Genomic DNA, 13,146 nt, shown 5'->3' on the forward strand with positions numbered 1-13,146 from the left:
GGCGTCATGTTCATACAAAAGCTGAAGAAGTTTTATTAATAACGCCATAAAGCTACTTTCGGAAAAATTATCCTTAAACTCCTGTTGAATAAGTAATTGATTCCATTCCATTTTGGTATGGGGAGTCGGTTATTGAGCTAATGGATGCAACCGAAATAGTAGTTCACCAAATATGTCATGTCCGTAAAGTTATTTTTCATACCAGCTTTGCATAAGACTTAGGCGTCCTCGTGAACATTAGTGAGATTTATTAAAAGCAGCGGATAGCAATACAATTTCGATTATTTCTTTCCCTACATCTGAATAGCCACCCATCGTAAAAATGTCTGGTTATCAATATCTGTCCGAGGAAGGATTTCGAGTGGATGGACGACGCGCCTCAGAAATGCGAAAGCTCGACTGCTCGTTAGGGGTATTCACACAAGCTGACGGAAGCGCTTATGTCAAACAAGGTAATACTGTCGTACTGGCTGCAGTATATGGACCTCATGAGGTTCGTGGGGGTCGCGTCAAGGTTTGTATTCCCTGTTTTGCTATCTTGTTGAGTGTAAGAACCAGTACGTTGGGTTCTGATAAGATACTCTAGAAAGAGAAATGTAAATTAGGGCGACAGTAGTGCAACGTTTTTGTAGTAGCCGCTGAGTCTTAGTTGTGATTCGTTGCCCTGATGATAACGTACAGTGGGTTAGTCAATTTTACGTTTAAAAGAACGACATTCTCTTTTACACACTACTCATACATTTCTTTCGTAGCCTTTATTTTAATTTTTTTCTTATAATCACCAGTGAACAAGACTAAGTAATGTAAATTCAATTATGTAGCACGGCTACATGCGAAACGTGGTCCGATTCGAACAGATGAAGTTTATGGTGCAAATTTACTACCACTAAAAGATGTGGAAAGGACTAGATATCTTTATTTTATCATAGGTTAATCTCTCCATTACGTATTGTTTTTATTTTTTCATGTTGTGCATTGCAGATATAGTAAACATATTCTGTAAAGTTTCAAAAATATTATCGACGTATTTAGCTAACATGCACAATTTCTCACCAGACTGATAATGGCATATTTTGCAGCAATATTTATTACACACATTGACGTCCAATGGCTACCTCGAACTAACCTTAAACTATTTTCCTCATAGATAACAAAAAAATATTTCAGCTTGAGTCGAACAAAGGTCAAAATAGCTTGTGGACTTTAGCTTAAGTGTATAATGGATATCTAAAATCTGTAATATTTGATTACTATTCCAGGCACTCCACGATAGGGCTGTTGTGAATTGTCAATTTTCAGCAGCGACGTTCTCAACAGCCGAACGCAAACGTCGGCCTCGGGGCGATACGAAGAGCATCGAAATGACGCTCCACCTACAGCAAACATTTGAAGCTGCGCTGTTGACTTCACTTTATCCACGATGCCAAATCGACGTATTTGTGGAGGTCCTTCAGGCAGATGGCAGCCTTCTATCGGTGGCTATCAACGCTGCGACAATGGCGTTGGTCGATGCCGGTATCGGGATGCGAGATTACGTGTGCGCCTGTAGTGCGGGCTTTTTTAACGACACCTCTCTACTTGACCTGAACAATCTGGAAGAAAGCCACAAGGGTACCGGACTCACGGTCGCCATCCTTCCAAAGAGTGAGCGGGTGGTCCTTGTCGATATGAGTTCCAAAATTCACTCCGACCACGTATCAAAGACGATTGAAGCTGCAATTAAAGGCTGTAAGGATATTCACGCCACGTTTGACGCGAAGATCAAAGAGCGTGTCGGCAATCTGGCTGCGCTCATTAGTACAGAAAATTAGAAATGGCTCAAAAGTTTATACTCCAAGGGTAATCATTAGTTAATCCCTTACTGTCGAAGTAACCACGCTCTTTGTCAAACATAAGCCAGTCAACTCAGAGGTATAGGCTACACTAATGAACCCACCAAGATATAAAAACGGATGCTTATAGTGTTTTTAATAGAAATGGAGCTTTACCCTCGTCCGAACACGGATCGGAACTACTTTTCTAAATATTCCATTGGAAAAAGGATCAAGTGGTTCAACAGCAACAAAGACACATAGTGTTCTAGTTTTCCTAAGCTGGAATATAAATATCCTGAATTGCTCCTTAACAGTTATTGATAATCTGACTGGAATCATGAATAATATTGTCGTTGAAATCTAGTTGATCTGAAGTTGCGCTATTTAAAAAATTTACATTCTTCTATAAGCTTAAAAGTTCAACCAGGTGAGCAGTGTGACTAATTACTAACTATGAAGTTGGTTCGCTTTTGGAGTTTGTCAAACTTTATCTATAAATAATAATCTTAGGAATTTTAATTCAGCAGCAACAACTAGACCTTGTTCTGTTTAGTAAGGTATTCCTAGAGCAATTCTATGAATTGGCTAAAGAAATTGGTCGACTTTTATGGCAGACTCCTTGAACGATCCATTTTTGCAATAAAAGGGTGCTACGAGAATTAGCTGGTAGTTAGCGTTTCAATAATTACACAAATTGCACAATATGGTTATAGAATGGGTTATAGAAGTTGTGTTATCTATGGACTAGGATATACTATTCGAATTTCTGGGGATGCAGTGAAGTTAGAACACAGCCACAGAAGTCTGTATATATAAATATGTTTGCCTTCCGAACCCACCATTATCGCTAAATAAAAATACATGAAATACTGTAAATTTTAAAATATACTTTGTTCAACCGGCATCTCCAATAATTTTCTGTAATATCTAACTCGTAGCTTATTTTCTATTTTCATGGTTTTGCTTTTCTTTGTCCATTAACCAACAGTTTATTATTTACATGTGTAACGTACAAGAATGGCTATGAGATTTTTTCAATATAAACACGCTGACAAAGTGTATGTGGTTAATGAAAGCCACAGCATTTTCGCACAATTCTCTTTTAAACAGTTTTTTCTATCTACGACTGGTTATGGAGCTTTTTTATGCTCTTTTTCCGCCTTCATCGAATCATACATTTCACCATGTGCTAACTGTCTATTACGATAGGCAACCAGAGTAAGACTATGGTTCGTTGGCACTTGTTTTGCATTCTTCTCTAGGCAAAAATTCACGCATTAAGGCCACTTTGGTTGGTGGCACGACGTTCAATAGAAATGGATCCAGGTAATTGTCAAAAACGTATATAATCTCAATGGACTTGCCGTTGTAAGACAAGGGACCAGCTGTCAGTACAATACGCTGGTCAACCACTAGCTAGTGCGTATCGTTATTAAACCAGACCTAGCGTTTTTATTGACAGATCGTCACTCTCCTTGTCGATCCAACGACAAAAACCCTTACATTAGTTTAAAAGCTAGTCAGATGTAGTTCATGAGATCTGTGAAAAAGAGAAATTCCTAATTATTTCTCAACTTGTCCACTCGGCGTGCGGATGCAATCTCGCCTATAGCACAAAATTTAACTATTTGTGTACATTCAGTCTAAATAACCAGTTGGCTTCTTTAGGTCTTTTCTGCTTGATGCGTGTATTGGATTGATAGACGTCAAGATAACACATTTTGGCACCATAAAAGTCCAGCGACTTGTTCATAACGGCGACGATTTTGATTCAATCAGGTGCTGACTCAAGCGCTCGTAGAATGTCCATGCTAAAGCTGACATGAGAGTTCGCCGCAGTAAACGGGGTATGAGACCATTAAAGTATGCCTGCAGGCCCTCATTGCGATAGATATCGATCATTGCACAACTGACGTTAGGGAATTTTGATGGATCGGACTGCATGCGCGTCTTTAGCACATCGGCAGGCTGTGTCACTAACGACGCGCTAAGGCCAGCGGTGACACCACATGCAAAATTAGCAAAATCACGGAATTCACTATCTGGTGGAATAAAATTAGCGTATGTGACACTTTTAAAATGGGTGTAGAACAGCAGGTACAATCCAGCGTAGGGCGCGTCCCGCGCAAGCGTCGGTAGCAGGCCCGAGTACAGACCACGAATGCCTTCGGTAACGTATATCGACCGGGCAGCATGTGACAGCGATCGGTAAGGGTAGAGGCCGCTTTCGAAACGGGTCTTGATCACTGTTGCCGGGAGCAATACAGCGCCGGCGATACATCGGGACACAAAACCGAGCACCAACGCTTCAGTTGGGCTAGGTTTCTCAATGCCGGTGGAAATTTTCAGACTGTGCAGGGTGGAAAAGTACAGCCCGACGCCGGGTACACTACGAACAATTGCGGCTGCGGTACCGCGCCACAAACCACGTATACTCTCAGTTTCGGCGATATATGTCATGTACTTGAATAAGCCACGCTTTTTGGCAAACGCCCTTGTTCCCTCCGAATTTCTAAGTTGCAAACGAGTTTTAACCAAATCCAGCGGCTGTAAGAGGACTGATGAGAAGCTCGCGCTAAGTGAGCCGGCTGCAAAGCTCTTAATTAGTTCCATCGTAGTTGTGTCTTTTTCAACTGATGGGACATCTAAGATGTCACAACGGGATGCAAGTTCTTTGCGTCGATTTCTATGTTGTGAGGAGAAGGACTGGGCGTTCTCTTGGAGAGTGGAGGAGTTCGCTACTTGCCTGGAGTCGTTAACAGTTGGCAAGTGGTTCATTATTGCTGGTAGCCGCTCTGCCGTGTCGTCGCTCTTACAGAAAGGTACCTCAACGGCACTTTTTTCCATGACTAGATTAGATTAGGAACTGGCCAGGAAGACGATGCGTGGTTATTGTCAAGCTATGACTAGTACAGCAGCAGTGTAACCTCAATACACGCACGCAAGCTCGTTCCTCCATAGAGAGACGCAATGGTAATTTTACTGCAAAAAACAAGATCGAATTAGATAAACCGTGTTTTCTAATTTTCAGGGAGAGTAATAACATTGAACCGTGGGAAGCTATGCATAACGGAGATACGCGTGAAAATAAAATCTTTTCTTATTGCTAAGATTCTATTATCAACACTGTAAAGTAAAGCTGTATTATTAAATCAGTGTCAAGATCATGCCGGCTTCTGTTCGTCATAAGAACCTGTCGTTATAGATAATACTTTCCCCATTTACATTTCTCTATTCATGTATTATAGAAAGGTGGAATTCCTCGAACTTCGTTAGGTTTATCAGCATTACCGGGTAACGTTTCGGCTCGTATACCGCTTACTATATCTGCCAACGAACGGAGAGTTGTAGCGCCTGTCCTCCACAGATAAACTAGTCTCACTGCATGTGTATTGAATTCGCTCTTCGGAGATCCCGAGTAACCATACATACACGCTAGCTGAAATCGAGCGGAACGTAGTAGCGCATATCTATGACGCCGCGGCCGTTTGCTTGTCGACGCATTTCCTAGTACGCTGGCCATACTCTCTGCGACCTGGCTAAGTGGGGTCAATATCGCAATAATAAGTGAGACCCCGTACACAATTTGAAAAATTGTATATCAACAAAGAATTGCATCTTGAGTTTTCAACTAAGTAACTAACTGCATGTAAGCGGAAAAGCATCCTATTGTAACAAACAAATGCTGCAGCAGACCTTATTGGCCTACTGCGAATAAGCTAACCCATACTTTGAGTTTTTACGTCCGGTGCTGCCATTAGGCGTTACTGCAGACGGCTGGTTGAAACAAACTGTTTTTATGCCCAGTCTCGAATCATCACTGTTACTTAAGCAATCACGTTTTTGCTACTTTATCACGGGAAAAGAACTTAGCACGACACTTATTACAGATTTTCACGTCATACCGTGTTCGACTCTGATTGAAATCATTCTACATTGTTATTAAATCTATTGGTTATTTGCCATGAAAAAGAAGCCCGATACAAGACAATGCTCCTGTCATGTTCAGTACTGGTAATTAACCAAAAAAAAAGAAATTTGTTTTTAAATAATGTTCATTTCTGTTTCACTCAAACCCATCAAACGATTGTGCACAGAAAAATATAGTTTTCAGAAGTATAAAGACGCTAAGCGGCATATTTAATCACCTCGCCCTATTTGCGTTCAACCAAGAGTCGAACGCATCGAGGTTCAAATATGATCACACTGTATAATATCCTCGTCGCTTTCTGGTTTATCACAACCCTTAAAGATCGACGTACTTAACGCCATACATCGTATTGCATTTAACTGTGCATCTTCAGATAGTATAGACACCAGTATAAAACAGTTATTTGTTTTTACTGATGACTGAAATTCGCTAAAAGTTTGATCTCGCTGAGGGAGATCCTGAGCATTCAACTACCGGTTGTTCTCGCTGTCAGTCAGTCTTTATTGCGAGTATTTTTTATTTGCTACTGCAATCCTATCTCAATCACAGTACATAGTGGTATTAGCCTTCTTATTTTAGTTTCGATCGCGCCGTTTCGTCAGAACGAGACGATGATGATACGACAACTTAGCTGGTAATACGTTAATAGAAAAACCGAATATGAAGCTGCATTGGCCAAGGCCAATCCTGCTTCCTCCTTCAGCATTATCAGACGAGTCAAACCGTAAATGTCGTTAGATAGAATCCGGACCTGAAGCAACACAGAACGAATTCGAGTACTACAATAGTCAATTCATTACGACGCGGACGCTCCTTCGCGGATTCGTTGTGAAGACGATGATTACAGACAGCAACGGAATTAACTAGGACCGTGCGTGTGAGCCACAATAACGAAGCGTGTATATATATCCAAGTGATGAATTGACAAGCTATAGAAAAAAAAGTATATAGGCTCATAAAATAATAAAAGTCATCATATCTTGAGCTGATCACTATCATTAAGATTAACCTAACGAGTGTTTTGTTTATGTATTTGTCACGCAATTGTAATGCTGCAAGTTACCCTTGATGACTCATAGAACAATTACATTCTACATGTAACATTATAGCTGCAGTTGAGCGTGCGATGCCCAGGTTTTCATGGAGCTAGATTAGAGGCATTTCGCAAAAATATTGAATAATATGTCATGCTAGTGAGATTTAATTATAGTATCAACTTCACGATTGCCGTAACATATCTGAACTACTGGTGTGTAATAACGGCGCCGTATATATGTTGGCATAGCACTTAATCGGCCCTTCTTAAAAACAGATTTGTGGTTTTCGGTCGATTTACAATCCTCATAAGTGTCCCTCAGAAATCTCTTAGACTTCATTACTACAAAAAGCATGACGTGCGGGCGTTCCGCCTCGTAACAACGCGTCCTCCATGGGTCTCCTCGAGATCTAGCATCTTTCTCATACCTAGTTCTCTTAAAAAACTCAAACTTGCTTTTAACGCCAATAAACGAAATTTGCTGCCAGCTTATGCATGAGTGTAATATGGGTTGCTTTAACTTATAACAATGTGTAGAACACTCTAAATGATACTTCTTTATTATTGAACTACACTTAACGGTTCTTTGTCGTCATCCGCCTGTTTTGCTTACTTCTACTATTATATTTTCAAGTTTTCTTTTTATCAGGGTCGATACGACCTAGTTCATTCCGACTGATAATGCAATGGCGAGAATGTGATTTGGATTAAATAATGAGAAAATTACTTCGATTGAACTTCTTCTTGTAGACCATTAGAGGAAGTGGAGACCTGCACACCCCTAAGATCAATATGTTCAATCCACTTCAAAGATCAATAGCTTGTCTATAGTTAATCAAACAGAGAATTATTTTTATTTATGTACGTATCCAAAGAGTTTTCCTAAAATGAAACTACGACGTGTCATATGTTCCATACAGTCTTCATATATGCTAGTAAAATCTTGTCTGTTCTACGAGTGCGGATCTCGCCGCTAGGTAGCACCTAGTAACGGGGCTTACATTTCATCACGCAGGAAGGAGACAAGCAAAAATTTGTCTGTCATCAAACGATAAAAAAAGATGCCCCGTTTTACCAGGCTACCCGTCATTTTGGCAAAGTAGGCGATCACTGGTCGCGTACATAAAACTCTAGTCATAATCGAGCTATCACAAATAATCCCAGAGACTTCAATGTCGTCAGTCTTCCCCAAAAGCCAAGCCCCTCAAGCTCTAGCTGCAGAATTCAAGTGCGTCATCTCGTCAACCTCTACGCTGAATTGGCGAGCCATCGATGTGACATCTTTCATAAATATGACCAACGACAGAGCCTAATAGATATGCAGCTCTACAAAGCAGGAAGATCCCGACAGGCATAAAAAGAGGATACGATATAGCAAAGCACGGAGGCTCACGCTGCTGCCACAACACACACACTATCGTTAAGAACAAAAAGATAGACGCAGCTAGCGGAAGATACAGCAGCCTAGTGTTGTCGTCGAGATACCACCTGGGAGATGTGTCAAGATACGACGGCAAAAGGAGGAACGAGTTGAACGATTTTGTTTGCGCAATGCAACCGCACGGTCCAGACATCCTGGACAGCAGGCAATGCATCACTGATAGGCAGATAAGATGTAGCTGTTTAAAGCAATAACTCATGGCGACCCTAGAGGTAAAACACATTTTGAGTAAGGCGTGAGAATGCCGGATGAAAAAGCTGATAACGTCGACGTAAATATCGGGGAGCATAAACGAATCATTGATTCAAATACCTATTTTGTCTAATCTAGTCGAGAGGATCAATGGAAAATAATCTAGCATATGATAAAATTGCCATTGAAGGTGGAATTATTCAATGATCGCACGGATAACGTAAGAAGCTAGCCACTTGATTTGATAAAAAGCATATTATATTAGTATTTCATAATTTGATATGGATGATAGGTAGTAAATATTAAATACGGTTTGGTATCGGGATATAGTATTGTCAATGACAGCAAGATACCAGTGAATATAAGTTAAGTATTGACAAACAAGCGGGACGCAGCACTGGATACAACAAAAAACACAAATTTTATCGAATACCTGGCTGAAAATATAGGAGCGTAACGCTCTCATGATTTAACCTAGAATTAGTATCGTCTTGCTGGGACCGTTGAATACTGAACATCTGTAATAGATTCGAGTGGAAGGCTCACCTGCTATACTGACCTAGCTTGCTGGAGTCTATTTTTTGTGTGGGTACTTGTCGAATCACTTATTAAACAGCAAATTCGTACGAGTTGTTCGTGTTAGAGCGTTTAATCGGTTAAAATTCGAAATTTAATTAACTTAATTTAGAATGTTAATTTCATTAAATAAAGTTGATTTTAATTACCGAAATCAAAATTTGATCATAAATAAATCTACAACTACAGTTGATCACATTCAAATAAAATGTTTAATTTTTTTAGATATCCAGCATCATATTTGTAACTTTCGTAAATAGAAACCACTTTCGCACGTAGATACACACACATTTATACACGCTAATATATCGTCGACAAACAATCTCGTATGTGTTTTTTGTAAACTGAAATCGTTCGACATCCGAACTTACCAGCTATCACATAAATATGCTTGTACCCCCCGGTAGGAACATCGGATCAACAACAACTGCTAGCATCCTATCACTGATATCCTAAATCACCACTGTTCAATAAGCTTGTCTAGTGCTTTCTAACAGATCCATATTTCCAACTCACCTTGCAACTTCTACTCGGCAGACTCGAACGACATGCCGTTCACAACCCATGAAGGTGAAATTAATCGAAAGCCATTTATCGCTAATTTGCTATCTAGCTACTATAGGAGTAAAAACAAGATCACCGTCAATAATAATAATAATAACAACGACAACGAGGGTAATAACTTTAACAAGGCAAATCCGCTTTACTAACAGGCTTTGTTATTGCCTTTACGGCGGTGCTACAGTTTTATCATTAGAGCTAATATGAACATGTTCGATACGAAAGTTGTTCTTATTTAGGCTTGTTTCCGCCTACCCTATTCAAACGCTCGCTCCAACATAGTGACCTGAGTAGCCGCAGATGGAGAGGGCTGATTCAGCGCCGAGCGAGGGATATCCGAAAAAGTGGACCGTATCTGCCGTTTCGCAGGCCGTCTGGCTGGTAAGGTAATGTGAGTTGCGCGCGAAACGAAATTTCCCCAGAGCTCATAGAAGCCTTGATTGAATGTGAACACTTAAAGGGAAATTAAAACAAACCAACAGGCCAACAAGGATTGCAACCATTGATCGGAGATCGAGATACTATTGAAACTATATAATTTCAGACTCTTGCCTCTCTCATATAGAAATAGTTCTGAAATGTGTCTAGCTTATTAGTCTACTGGCTAGAATGAGTGGTTATTGACGGAAAAAGATAAAATGACGAAAACCTTTACAGACTGCTATGATCTTCGCACAAAACTCTTGCAGTTATTGACTTGCCCTTTTCTACGTTTGAAATACTTTTCTCATCGTCACGCAAGGCCTATATTCTATTTACAGCGGCTATAACACTAATGTGAGCGAGGTCCCGTAGCAGCGAGATAGAGCACTGTCCGTAACGATTCTAACGTTCCACGTTCGGAGGTATCGAGAACGGGCTGAGGGAAGTGTTCAGACTGATGATAAGCGAACTTTTCATTGCATTAAGCTCTACAAATGACGAGCTTAGTTGACACAGACCTATACTTCGTTGTACCCTGGCACGATTTCCAGCCCAGTGCGTATATATGATTACTATTGCAGTTTGAATTAGTCTCGTCTGAGATAGCTCATTTATTCTGAAGCAGAAAAACGAACTAAGATTTTGTATACGTATATAGTACCAACAAGGTTAAATAATAATAACAATTTGTTCCGTTTAATAATAATATAAAACGGCATAAACTATAGTTATGTTGAGCAATTGCATGTGTCAGCGAAATTCGGTAGTAGTGCTTCAACAAATCTGATCAGCAATTTCAAATCCGCTAATTACAAGCGCAACTCAGTACTTCAAAATCAGGGATCAGGGTGAGCATAGCTGATTACGCCTCGGTGGTGAACAACTCTTATGAGGTACTTTTATTTTCTATTTATATTGCGATCAAATATAATATTCGTCGAAAAAGGGACTGAGCGTTTACAATTTTCCAGGTGAACTTTGACGTTTATCAGAAACAATGATTCAGATTGGCGTGATGTAATGTAGCCATGTTGATTTCATTATAGCCAAGAAGGTTCAAGATTACGCTTGTTAAAACGCATCCGAAATAAAATTTCGTGAAGTAAGCCAGGTCGGCTGCTAACCCGATGGACTTCTCCGTGCTAACGGTACCTGCGAATGCATTAGCCATTTTTACAATCGAAGTAACAGTGGCCATAAGACGTCAACCTCTGTGCTGTTCCTTCATGATGGAAGTCTTCTTTCAGCAGGAAAGCTGACTGCCAACAGGAGATTGAGCACTCTGATCGTAGTACTCGCAGAGATGATTATGACATCGATGTTTATTTAGCTGTTATCCTAAGCTTTACGATGCTACAATAGATTACATTCGTAATCGTCATTTTATTATGAATACATTCGTTTAGCACAATTTACCACAACAACACACAACAACAAAAACACAAATCCGAATTGAATACATATTATTGTTCACGTTCCTTCATGAACGCTATAACAGCATTTATTGATATTTAGCTCATTTTGTTGTTGGCGTCTTCTGTTCTTCGAGGTGCCGAAGCTTCCGTCTGAGTGCCGCCGATACTACTGTTTGATCGATGAAAATACTGGCAGCAGAAATAATAGATAAACAAAATCATCTGTCGCCTGTAAAAGGATGTGAAGGACGCCAGAACGGGGAAGGCGAAAAGAATGCTTTCAAAAGCATAGCCAGACAACACATCACCATCAGCTCATTGTTTAATTATTAACATCACTATTATTTTATCGCTTTTATATACTGGTATTACTTTTGCGTTTATTCCATTTTTCCATACACTCATTACCGCCATTAACCGACATTTTTCCTGTCTTCTTAACGTTCTTTCTTTTTTTCACCTGTTAATATTCAGCGTTGTTTTTGCGCAACAATTTCGATACGTTCTGTTTTTCTCCTTAATCCACTGATTCTAATCCTTACCGTACAATTTCCTTTATTTAATCAATTCATATATATATATATATATAATTTGCTTGTATTCATCACTAGTGGTTCATTATCACTTGAATTAAATATGTACAGCGGACAAGAACAATAGAGCGTTAGACAGTTAAGTCACTGCGCAGTTCACTTGTCGGTGCGAGTGTAGCAGCTTAAGAACCGTGCGTTGTTTATTAATCCATGATCTGGTTCGCTACTTGCGATCAGTTCGCAAACCGTTTGGGTATACCACAGTGTGTCAATGCATCTCAAACAGAACTCCAGTAGCTACTTCCGCACGTTATAGACGGCTAGAATTTGCTGTACGGGCATGATGAGTTATACAGTTTTCAGAGATCGAAAAACTAACTGGGCTGTCAAAACATTTATACTGATTTAGGCTTTTACCTTTTTAGTGCTTCTTTTATAGTTTGGAAAACGACCAACATGTCCCGGTTGAGAACAGATCGATTGCACAGGCCGTACTTATTAATTTGCTTTCCCATTATTGATGATGTCGTATGTTCAGTCGATCGGCAAATCTGTCTCATGACCACATGTTTTATTATATTGGGCTATATTTATTTTCCTTTGACATAAAAGCTTATTGATGTAGTAGTGATAATCACCTGACGTGGTGACTCGACCCGATCCTATACGTCGCCAACGACGGATCGATTTCGCTGAGATTAGTGCATTAGGACACATGTAATTTTCTGAATTAAAGGACCTGTTTTCTCCCTTCTAGTCTTATGCTTTTTACTCAGCTAGCTTATTTTCATTGCATTGCTTTCCTATGATCGTGTCTACTTTTATTTAGGCTGCCAGTCTGAAATAAATAAAAAGATACGTACAAGTGGCCATCTTAAGTGGAATCACATTATACCTTTGAATAATATCCATTATTGCGAATGCCCTATAATTATCACCCGAAACTACCATCTGATTTTGATAAATTTTTTCAACATGTCAAGATAGTCACTCACTTTTAGAAATTCACGAGTATATTTGATCTTGTTTTTTTTCCCTTTTTTGCATTTGTATAACATAGCCCCGATTAGGAATAGGCTACAAGAGAAAGCTTGTATCGGATCACAGAGTCCAATGTCTAATATGAGCTTTTTTCTTCAGCTCATTCGCCGTTTTATATCGAGTGAGCGCTTTTTCTATCGAGCCGGTTATCTCGAAACACCCGCACCTAAATCCATCAACATA

At 39.8% G+C, this 13,146-nt stretch overlaps 2 protein-coding genes across 8 annotated transcripts in view; one reads left to right on the forward strand and one right to left on the reverse strand.

The window, feature by feature from the left end:
* The window catches only part of LOC111263312 (exosome complex component RRP41), a 10,966-nt gene extending 8,264 nt beyond the window's left edge, over positions 1-2,702 (forward strand). For both annotated transcript variants that reach the window (XM_022838274.2, XM_022838273.2), the window contains exons 2-3: positions 308-514; positions 1,260-2,702. In XM_022838274.2, coding sequence (XP_022694009.1) covers positions 323-514; positions 1,260-1,811 — 744 coding nt within the window. In that variant the 5' untranslated portion in view covers positions 308-322 and the 3' untranslated portion in view covers positions 1,812-2,702. The remainder of the gene's footprint in view (positions 1-307; positions 515-1,259) is intronic.
* LOC111263311 (mitochondrial glycine transporter B) lies at positions 2,682-9,778 on the reverse strand. 6 transcript variants are annotated; one of them, XM_022838269.2, is made up of 3 exons: positions 9,507-9,778; positions 5,106-5,349; positions 2,682-4,796 (listed from the first exon to the last, which is right to left on the reverse strand). In XM_022838269.2, exon 3 carries the CDS (start codon positions 4,659-4,661, stop codon positions 3,564-3,566), a length of 1,098 nt encoding a protein of 365 aa, XP_022694004.1. In that variant the 5' UTR covers positions 4,662-4,796; positions 5,106-5,349; positions 9,507-9,778; the 3' UTR covers positions 2,682-3,563. The 6 variants fall into 6 exon arrangements, with proteins under 6 accessions (XP_022694004.1, XP_086825668.1, XP_086825667.1 ...); XM_086969542.1 differs by having other exon boundaries at positions 5,247-5,353; XM_086969541.1 differs by having other exon boundaries at positions 5,137-5,353.
* Between the last annotated feature and the right edge of the window lie 3,368 nt (positions 9,779-13,146).

Source organism: Varroa jacobsoni, unplaced genomic scaffold, assembly GCF_002532875.2.
Source record: "Varroa jacobsoni isolate VJ856 unplaced genomic scaffold, vjacob_1.0 scaffold_755, whole genome shotgun sequence".
Lineage (NCBI taxonomy): Eukaryota > Metazoa > Arthropoda > Arachnida > Mesostigmata > Varroidae > Varroa > Varroa jacobsoni.

Coding starts and splice junctions, on each gene's coding strand:
- LOC111263311 (XM_022838270.2), bottom strand. CDS start 4,661: ATGGAAAAAAGTGCCGTTGAGGTACCTTTCTGTAAGAGCGACGACACG.